Source organism: Vulpes vulpes, chromosome 13 (genome assembly GCF_048418805.1).
Source record: "Vulpes vulpes isolate BD-2025 chromosome 13, VulVul3, whole genome shotgun sequence".
NCBI classification, from domain to species: domain Eukaryota; kingdom Metazoa; phylum Chordata; class Mammalia; order Carnivora; family Canidae; genus Vulpes; species Vulpes vulpes.
Genome location: NC_132792.1, coordinates 129142180 through 129153369, shown reverse-complemented (window position 1 = coordinate 129153369; position 11190 = coordinate 129142180). Strand labels below are relative to the sequence as shown.

The following is an 11190-nucleotide window of genomic DNA, read 5'->3' as shown; positions in this document are numbered from 1 at the left end:
TTTCACTTCTCTGAGACTCAGATCCCTGTTTGTAAAATAGAGATGAGTAATACTCATCTCCCCATCTTGTTCTGACTGCTCAACTAAAGTGAGGCCCTGCCCCTGCCCCAATTTCATTTCCTATACCATGTTTCAGGTTATGTTCCCCACAGTACCACCACCCTTTTTTTTTTTTTAATTTTTATTTATTTATGATGTCACAGAGAGAGAGAGAGAGAGGCAGAGACACAGGCAGAGGGAGAAGCAGGCTCCATGCACCGGGAGCCCGATGTGGGATTCGATCCTGGGTCTCCAGGATCGCGCCCTGGGCCAAAGGCAGGCGCCAAACCGCTGCGCCACCCAGGGATCCCTACCACCACCCTTTAAGTAGGGTGACCAACCATTCCGACTTTGCTTGGGACTAAGAGATTCCAGGGCCAAGGAACTTCCTGTTTTAAAACCAGGACAGTTCCATGGGGGAAAAGACAGTCCCTTTAATAAAGGGTTGCTGGGAAAACTGGAGAGCTACATGCAAAAGAGTGAAACTGGACCACTTTCTTATACCATACACAAAAATAAACTCCAAATGGACCTAAATGTGAGACATGAAACAATAAAACTCCTAGAAGTAAACACAGACAGTAATTTCTTTAACATCAGCCACAGCAACATTTTTCTAGATATGTCTCCTAAGGCAAGGGAAACAAAAGCAAAAATAAACTATTGGGACTACACCAAAATAAAAAGCTTTTTTTGCACAGTGAAAAAAAATCAACAAAATGAAAGGACAACTTACTGATTGGGAGAAGGTATTCACAAAGGATATATCCTACGAGGAGTTAATATCCAAATTATATAAAGAACTTATATAACTCAATATCAAAAAAACCAAATAACCTGATTTAAAAATGCAAAGAGGACCTGAATATCATTTTCCCAAAAAATACTTAGGGATGGCCTACAGACATATGAAAAGATGCTCAATATCACTCATTATCAGGAAAATGCAAATCAAAACCCAAAGGAGATATCATTTTACACATGCCAGCATGGATAAAATAATAATAATTTTAAAAAGACAACAAATTACAAGTGTTGGCAAGGATGTGGAGAAAAAAAAACCCTCTTGTGTTGTTGGTGCAGCCACTGTGGAAAAGTATGGAGGCTCCTCAAAAAATTAAAAATAGGGGATCCCTGGGTGGCGCAGCGGTTTGGCGCCTGCCTTTGGCCCAGGGCGCGATCCTGGAGACCCGGGATCGAATCCCACATCGGGCTCCCGGTGCATGGAGCCTGCTTCTCCCTCTGTCTGTGTCTCTGCCTCTCTCCCTCTCTCTGTGACTATCATAAAAAATAAATTAAAAAAAAAATTAAAAAAAAAAAAATTAAAAATAGGAAAAAAAAATTAAAAATAGGAATACCATATGACCCAGTAATTCCACTACTGAATATACACCCAAAGAAAATGAAAACACTAATTGGAAAAGATATATACACTCCTATATTTATTGGAGCATCTCTTACAGAAGTCAAGATACGGAAGCAACCGAAATGTCCACAAGATGGGGATATGAGTATTACACATCTCTATTTTACAACCAGGGATCTGAGTCTCGGAGTATATGAAGAATATTACTTCTCCATAAAAAAGAATGAGATCCTGTCATTTCCAACAGTGTGGATGGACCTAGAGAACATTATACTAAGTGAAATAAATCAGACAAAGATAAATGCCATATGATTTCACTTACATGTGGAATCTAAAACAAATGAATAAACAAACAAAAAAGCAGAGGCCCATAAATACAGAGAACAAACTGATGGTTGCCAGAGGGAAGAGGGGAAAAATAGGTGAAGGGGAGTAGGAGATACCATCTTCCAGTTACAGAATAAGTCACAAGAATAAAAGGCACAACATAGAGAATTCTAGTTAATGGTATTCTAATAGTATTGTATGGTGACAGGTGGTAGCTACACATGTGAGCATAGCATAAAGTCTAAATGCGTGGAATCACTGTGTTGTGCATCTAAAACTAATGTAACATTGTGTCTAGTTCAACTGTACCTCAATTTTTTTGAAAACAAAAAGACAATTTCAAGCAAACTGAGGCAAGTTAGTCACCGTATTTCTAAGATTCTTTGTTTATTTTGTCTTCTTTGTTTACTTCTGTACTTTCTATCTCCCCAACCAAATTATCAGCTTTCTGAACATAGAGACTTCCTGCCTTTTTCATGGCTACGTCTGTCGCATGGGTGGGCTGGGGTTGTAGGAAAAGGAGAGAAGGAGAGGAACAGATCCTATTGTGCTTTGGAGTATTTCAGCAATTGTGGGCAACACCCCTCTTTTATTGGCTTTGAAAGCCTGCTTCCAAGATCATTCCCTTTTTATTACAAGATGATAATTTCCTATCTGTTATAGAAGCCCACACCTTGGTGAGAAGCCCAGGACTTTGTACACCTGCCAAGTGGAGAAAAGGTGGGGGGGGGCAGGGGACTGGTTCAAGGAGAAAATGGGGAAGGTTCCTCTTGGGGCCTCTGGTGGAGTAGGAGGAGCTCGAGCCCAGTCCCATAGGTGAGCTCACCTGCCAGTCCCATTGAGTAGCACAGTGTGTGGGGGCCAGGCTGGGCAAAGGTAAACAGGAAAAGGGAAACCACAAGGACAGAGGGCTGGGTCAGGCTAGGGCTGCTTTAACTTTAAATAGTCAGCCCAGACCTGTGCAGAGCCAATCCCTGCCAGGCTGGGCTTCGGGCACCAAGGAAGCAAGACCATGGTAGGGAAGATGTTGCCTGTGCTGTGGATGCTCTGCGCAGGTGAGTGGGCCACTTCCCTGTCCAGCATTCAGGGGTGGGTGAAACAAGGGGACTGAGTGTTGACCATCTCCCAGAGCCTCCCCAGGAGTGACCTCCAGTGACAAAGTTGCATCCCTGCTGGGCAGAATTATAGGTTCTGTTATGCAGGCAGTAGGTTCTAGGCCAGCACCCAGTATGGAATGGTTTGTATATGCATGTTAATAAATAAAATTCCAGCCCATTTCTGGACTGGATAATTCATAAATTTTCAAGACCATTAATTCTGATCCCAAATCAGATCATAAGTTCTGACACAAGATCTGACAACAGGGACTAGGTATTTGAAATCAAGTTTGTCCTGGAAAATCTCAGATGTGGGGTTCTAGATATGTTCACTCCCTAGGATTTTAGCATTGCTTTAAAACCAGAGAAAAAGGCAATGGTAAAAGTGATAACTTCTCCATCACATGTAGAGAAACCAAGGCAGAGAGAAAATGCAACTTAAAATCATTCCCAGAGCAAGAGAAGACTCAAACCTTTCAAAAACCAAACTAGAAAGGCCCTTTCCAAAGGTTAAAGCTCTTCAGCCCTTCTGATACCCCAGTCATTGAAAACTTGGAAGATGGGGAAGCCCTACAAAGTAGAAACCAAACATTTGTTGATATAATGATTAAATCCAAATCAAGTGTTATTAAATAGTAAAGTTGTTGCGTGGTGCCCATGGAGTGTTTAAGCGTTAGGATGGAGGCCTTGACATTCAGGGTACTAGGTACAGGGAAGAAGCAGAATGGAGAATGGAAGTTGAGAGATTGGGGTGAGGGAATTTGAGGAGTATCTCTAATTCAGTGTATTGGGCTATGCTGAGAAATCCCATCAGCCTGCGATTTAGAAACTGTTACAGGCTTCAGGGGTCCGAAAAGAATGGGGAGGAGGCAAAGAGTTTTACATGGAAACGTAGGAGCCCTAAGGTCTGGGAACTAGGGCCAAGGAGGCTCTGACTTAGAGCTTGATTTTCAGCTCCTACAGCAAACCTCAGGACCAGCTGGCCGACCTGCCAGGCAGGCTTCACTCTTATCACTCAAACCTGATCTTTGAGACCTCAGGTGGAGGTGCTGGGGAAGGACTGGGTCAAGGCTTAGAGGTAGCCCTGGAAAAGACCAATGGGCTCCATCTGGCTCCAGCCAAGAGACCCAACTGCCTGGGGGCGGAGATGCCCTCATGATCAGGCCAGAGGGCCTGGTTCCTTCATTCCTTCATCCAAACCTTTTTACTGATCACATAGTTTGTGCAGGCCTCTCAGGAGTGAGGATTGTGAAATGATTGCAGCCCTGAGGGCACCTATCTCAGCCATCAGATCCAGACGGTATGGATACTTCAAGTCCAGAGGGAGGCTGAAAGCAAAAAACCATCCTTCCTGGACAAAGCGAGGGACACTCTGATACTTTTCTTTGGAGCTGGAAGCCTTGCTAGGGATGCATCTCCTTCCCCCACCCCCAGGACACATCCCTGCAATCACTGCATTTTTTGGTCTAGGAAAAACTCTAGAATAAAACAGCTCCCCCAGCTTAGAATGAAAAGTGGCCTTAACTCTGAATTGCCTGGAGCAAGTACATTTTCCCTCTTCCTTTGAGAAGGCATGTGACCCTGGGGTGAACTCCTCCACTGGAACCAGTTCTCGGGCCTGTGTTCAGACTCGGTGAAGTGTATTTTCTGCCCCCAGCCCCTCCCATCTGCCCGCCCAGACTGCCCAGTCCAGATTCACATGCCCGCCACCTGTGGCTTCACACCTTACAGTGGGAGTGGAAGCCTGGGTTGGTGGCTGGGTGGGTGGTCAGCTCGAGGCATACGGACAGTTTGCCAAATGAAAATATTTGTGGGCAGGATGCCTGGGTGGCTCTGCCTTTGGCGCAGGCATGATCCTGGAGCCCCGGGATGAGTCCCGCATCAGGCTCCCTGTGGGGAGCCCGCTATTCCCTCTGACTATGTCTCTGCCTCTCTCTGTGTCTCTCATGAATAAATAATTAAATCTTAAAAAAAAAAAAGAGAGAAAATATTTGGGGGCAAAATAGCCATTGACATGTGCAAGTGAGCAATGAAGGTGTTCAGAGGTCAAATCTAAGAGCAACTGGGTGGCCCTCCCCACTATGTCTCATGAAAGCACACTAGAGGGAGGAACACGGAAATGAAGGAGAGCTTCCTGAAGGAGGTGGAGCTTGAGCTGGGTTCCAGAGGACCTACTGGCCTTTGCCCTTCTTCCTTTCTCCATCTGAACATGTGCAGTAATAACCTAGATTTTAGTGATGTACTGGGCAGAGCAACACCCAGCTGATGAGCCAGTCGGCCCCAGAACTCAACAGACCCTAGGGAGGCAGAACATATCACATATGGAAGGGACCCAAATAGAAGGTGGTACATTAGAAAACTTAAAAAGAATACTACGACCAACTAAAAATCAGTCTGACAATTCTAAACACTGTCAGTGACAAAATATTTCACCCTTCCAGAGCAGATGTTCCCATCCTCTCCTATCATGGCACTCTACGGCCATCACAAGACTTGGGGCAGCCTTCTTCCTATACTGACTTTAGCGCAGGGTGAATTAAGTCACCTTTATAAACCTCAGTTTCCCACTCTGTGAAATGGGCAGGGCAATCTATAACATGTCAAAATGCAGCGTGCCTCCCACAGGGTTGTTATGGATAGTAAATAGGTTTGTAAATCTTGGAACAGTGCCTGACATAATAAGCATTCAATACATGCCAGTTATTATTATTATTGATATTATTAGTGTGGGCAAGTGTAAATTACAGAGAATTAGTAGACTTTGGGGATCAGTCGCCTGAGTGCTGGTATCTGGTAGAAGTGTGTCCAGAAAGAGAGTTGGAGGGACACCTGGGTGGCTCCGCAGTTGAGCATCTGCCTTTGGCTCACGTTGTGATCCTGGAACCCCAGGATGGAGTCCTGCATTGGGCTCCTCACGGGGAGCCTGCTTCTCCCTCTGTCTGTGTCTCTGCCTCTCTCTCTGTGTGTGTCTCTCATGAATAAATAAATAAATCTTAAAAAAGAAAGAAGAAAGAAAGAAAGAAAGAAAGAAAGAAAGAAAGAAAGAAAGAAAGAAAGAAAGAAAGAAGAAAGTCAGAGTCACTGTAGATGAACCCTGAGTTACCACCCCTCCCGAAGGCTGCTAGAGAAAACACCCCAACTTGGACACAGAACTAAGGTTCTTCCCTTTCGGGAAATTGCCAGCCACTGGACTGATGAGACTCAATGTGATGGAAGAAGCTGCACAAGGAGAAACCCACCAGAGAGAAAATGTCCATAAGCAGATCTGCCTGGAGTCACTAAAATCTTTGAAGACTTGATAAGAGACACAAACAAAAAAGTCCCATCTTCCTGAACTAGAGGAAACTTTTTTGAAGGTTAAATGAGAAAAACTTAGGAAGGTATTGCTCTACACAGAGAAATAAAGGAATCATCCCAAAATATACTAGATGAGAAAATACAACTTTTCTCCCCATCTAAAAATATTTCAATAAATCCATAGATGCCTGATCCATAGGGAGGGGTCTTTTCTGGGATCTAAGTGTCCAAGTTCCTGAACTGAAACTGATATGCCATTTTAGAATCTTTCCCAGGGGTCTTTGCTAGAGCCACAATTCCTAGCAGGATAACTTTCCCTAAAAGACTTAACGTTTGTCCACTCTGAAGTACTGTGTTTCTGTTGGTCACACAGGCTTGGAGAGCTCCCTGTGGTCTGCCCTGTCAGAGTGTGGCACGTCTGAGCTCAGTGTCACCTGCATGTCTAAGCTCCATGCAGTGACCTGGCCCAGGCCATGAGGTTTACAGGTCTAGGCCTCAGACGTGCACATCTGATGAGAGTCAGATGAGAGAGTGGCTTTTGTCCAGTTAACCTTGACTCTGAGAGGGTGGTATTCAGGCCAGAGTCAGGGTGGTGTCAGCCTGCAAGCCTGCTGTGAGATGGGCAGCCCAGCCTTTCATCTGCTCCATGGGTGTGAGCCCCATTGCCACTCCAATCCCCAGCACCTGGCTCCCACTTGGGGCCTGGGCACCACCTGCTGCTGGTATCTGAACAAAAGTCAGAAGCCAGTGCTCCCAGGGAGCTCATGTGCCTGGGGAATTACACTGTCTGCCTGCCAGAGATGCAGTCGGGATTAAAATGCCCCAGTCCCAGCCACAGCCTCAAAGGGGAAGATGTAACCGTCAGCCTAAGAGGGGTATGTGTCCAAAGGGGGTAGAGTGATGGTCTAGGGCAGTGGCTATCAACTCTGGCTGCCCATCAGAATCACCTGGGTAGTAAAAAAACAGATGCCCAGGCCCCCCAGACCTTCTGAGTTAGAATTATGGGGGGCAGGATCTGGGTCTCTCTTTGATTTTGACAGAGTTACCCTGGTGATTCTGACACGCAAGCTACTGGAACTAGATAGGGTTAGATCCTGAAACTAGAAGGAAAGTAGGTGTCATCAACAGTCAGCTTCTGTTGCTGGGGCTGATACTCTGCCCGGGGCTTGGCTCAGTTTTGCGCCATCTGGCGGCTTCCCGGAGTTCCTGTCCAGCACCTGATTCCATGACCCAAGAGCAAGCATTCTCACACTTTTGTGTACATAGAAGTCACCTGGGGATCTTGTTAAAATGCAGACTGATTCCGTAGGGCAGGGTCTGAGATTCTGCATTTCTAGCAAGCTTCCAAGTGATGCAGCTACTGATTTGGAGACTTGTGTTTAAGAAATAAGGCTCAGGGAGGAACTAGTTTGTGGGCACAGGTGTGGTCCTCATTTTGCCTTTGTTTCCCAGTCCCAACCCCGGACGGGTAACCCAGCCGTACTGCTTCCTGTGATGTTGGTCCCTAGGATGCCTGTGGGAAAGTGTGCCTGGCCAGCCTGTGCTTGTATTCCTGACAGCGCTTGACCCTGCTAATCCCTCCTCCCTCCTGAAACTATTCTGTTGCTCCCATGATACACCCTCTCCGGGTTCTCCTCCTAGATCCCTGGCTTCTTGCAGGTCTTCTTTGCAGCTTCACTCTCCTATGCCCACTAAGAAATGTCAGAGCTCCTCACACCAAGACCCACTTCTATTTTCACTCTAGACCTCATATCCACATTCATGTCTCTAAGTGACACCCATTTCCAACTGACTCACAATTTGTCTCCAAACCCAACCTCTCTCCTGAGCTACATACCCACAAATCCAACAGCCCACGTGACCTCTCAACTTAAATGTCTCAGAAGCACTGCAAACTCACACACTGAAAAGAAAACCCATAATCTTCCCCCCACCCTCAACCTGGGCTTTCTCAGTGGTCTCTGCACCATAAATGACTCCCATCCATCCAAGAATGAAAGCTAGAAACCTAGCAGTCACCCGTTACGGTTCTTCTACTGCTATGTAATGAACGATCCTGAAACTTAAAACAAGAAAATAATTTATTTTGCTCACAGATTCACAATTTTGTTGGGGCTTGGCAGGGACAGTCTGTCCTTGCTCCATGCAGCATCACTTGGGGTGACTTGACTGGGATTGGAACACCCACTTCCAAGATGGTGCACTTACTGGCGGGCAAGTTGGTGCTAACTCTGATTCCTCTCTTTGTGGGCCTCTCCTCAGGAAAGTCTGGGCATCTTCAGAGCATGGTAGCTGGAGTCTAAAAGCAAACATCTAAAGAGAAAGAAAATGAAAGCTGCCAGTACCTTAAGGTCTAGCCCAGATATTGACTGAGCATCGCTTCTACCACGTTCTACTGGTCAGGGAGTCACAGAACCCAGACTCAAGGAAAGGGACATGAACCTCACCTCTGGATGAGAGGAGTTTCAAAGTATTTGGGGACCATATTTTAGAATCCCCGTATCACCCAATAATACCTCCTTCTCCCTCAGCTACAAATTCAAGTCATCACTGTGCCCTGACGATTTTAGCTCTTTTGAATCTGCTTACTTTTCTGTTTCTCTGCCGCTAGCTGATGTGAGCTGCCTCTCCTAAGCTGCTTCCATAACCTCTAACTGGCCTTTGCACGCTTGTTCTCCTCCTTCTATCTGTTCTCCATGCTGGAGCCAGCATGATCTTTTAAAAAAAATTGTGATCAAGTCACTCCCCCTATTTAAAGCTCTTCAGTGATTTCTCACTAGCACTAGAATAAAGACTCAAATCATAAGGACAGGTTCTCTAAGTTATATTTAAGTTTTATAAATCACTGAAGTGTTCCCCAAGCCCCAGTATTTCAGCACCCTGATCTCCCAGAGTGCCTCCTATACCTTGAATAGTACAAAAATTTTTGTCATGTCACATCTTTTACTCCTTGATTTGGAAAAATATCACCACCTCCACCTGTAGTATCCACACCTTCCTTTTTTCCTAATTTTCAGAGGTCACACGTCCCTTTCCTCCATTTAAGCCTTCCCAGGTCACTCTGGGCCCCACTGATTTCTTCCTAACAGGAATATAGAGTCTCAGCCACCTCTTTGGCATCTGTTATATTGCCATCTAACCTTTCACCCACTTCGGGACTCGTCTTCCTCAATAACCCGAGGGCAAGAACTACTGCTTTTTTTTTTTTTTTCCTTTTTTCTCCTTCCATCTCCTCCCCACCTTTTTTCTTTTCTTTCTTCCTTCCTTCCTCCCTCTCTTTCTCTCTCCTTCCTTCCTTCTTTTTCTCTTTCTCTCTTCCTTCCTTCTTTTCTTTTCTCCTTCCTTCTTTTCTTTTCTTTTTTCTTTTCTTTTCTTCTTTCTTTTATTTTCTTTTCTTTTCTTTTTTTTCCTTTCTTTCTCTTTCTCACAGTTACCAGAACAAAGGCTCACAATGTCTCTTTCGTTTTCCACAACCAAGTTACACGTTTCCGGCCCTCTTTTCCTCTCCAGTACTTTTCGCTGAGCTCTCGCCTCGGCTCTGAGACTCTCTGTAGTCCGCCCTGGGCATCCATCCCAAGCATCCGCAGACACCGCTATTGACTTGTGAGATTCTACACCACACGCTAAACAAAGACATCCAGATCTCCGTCCCTGGTGATACAGGCGCTTCTGCTTGCTTATCTCCTTCATAATAGTCCTCTTCCCTGCCCTCAAAATTGAAATTACCCCTCTATTCCGACAACGGCCACGACTAGGCCTTCTCCCCGCTCCCATCACTCCTCGCGCCCGTTTCCGGCGCGCCTTCCCCTTCCCCAAGATGGCCGCGACGGAGCGCAGGGAAGGTGGCGCGAGTCCCAGCCACGCAGGGCCGCTGGTGTGCTGGGGGCTGGGGGACGAGAAGCCCAAGGCCGGGGGCGCCTGAGGAGCGGGAAGGGCTGCAGAGCGGCACCTGTGAGGCCCACCGCCGGGCAGCCTGCACCTGCTGTGGCCAGAGCCACGGCCTGGCACAGGAAGTGGGCGCCTCATCCCCCAGCGTCAGGGGCCGGAAGTGAATGTTGCTGAGGCCTGGATGTGGGTGAGGGTTCCCGTGTCTCCGCGGAGCCATCGGTCGGGCAGAAGAGGCTTACAAATGATCCTGTTGTCAAAAATAAATTGGCCACTTGTCCCTTTGATGGTCACCACCAAGTTCCTTGGGCTGAAACCAGTGATGACAAAGGTTGTGTTGAGGGAGATGTCAACCACATACACCGAGAACCTTGGACAAGAGACTGGTTGAGCACACATGGCAGTGCCTTCCTTGCCACGAAGACTGGGTTGGGATTTGTAGGAAAAGACCAACACCCATTTGTCTGGCATGCCCAATTACTGTGGCCCAACAGCCCCACAAACAGCATAGGTATGGAACGTAAAAGTAACCTGGCTCCAGGCATGCACGTTCCCAACTGTATTTTCTGCCGTAGAAAAACCATGGAAATGCACAATCACTGAGTACCTACCTCCCTTATTCACCCGCTAGACCCTGGAAGTTGCTTGCTTTTTCTTGCTCTCAGTGGGTTCCTTCCTTTTCTAATCTAATTCTTTAGAAAGATAAATTGTCTTTCAAACTCATAAGTACCCTTGTTTCCTCCCCCCTTTGAGTCTTCACTCATTTGATGCAAGAAAGAACCCTCATATTTAGAACTGTTTCAAATAAACCATCAATGCAGATAGCAAACAAACAAAACAAAACCCACAAGAAACCAAAATCCCCGAATTGTGGTCATGGCCAATTAGACTTGGGCCCATCCCATATTTCTGGCCACACCTGCAGTGGTGTAATTCCAGAATTGCATTGCAGGACATCCTTGAGGGGGCAAGGGGAAGCAGCCAGGCTGAGAGAGGGCAGATAGTGGAACCTGTCCTAAACTGCCCTGATGGAATGGGTATGCTGTTTGTACTTGGTGTGTATGTTTATTTGGAGTCTTAGTGGGGAGGTTAAAGGATATCATACAGGGGGAGTCACCCCCCCCCCCCACATCACCTCCTTGGTGCTATTGCTACAGACTGGCATGGTTTACTTTCTGA

At 46.3% G+C, this 11190-nt stretch overlaps 1 protein-coding gene across 1 annotated transcript in view; it reads left to right on the top strand.

The window, feature by feature from the left end:
- The first annotated feature begins 2621 nt into the window (after positions 1 to 2621).
- Positions 2622 to 11190, top strand: part of GPA33 (glycoprotein A33) — a 47049-nt gene continuing 38480 nt past the window's right edge. Inside the window, exon 1 of the mRNA XM_072732916.1 lies at positions 2622 to 2787. Coding sequence (XP_072589017.1) covers positions 2745 to 2787 — 43 coding nt within the window. The 5' untranslated portion in view covers positions 2622 to 2744. The remainder of the gene's footprint in view (positions 2788 to 11190) is intronic.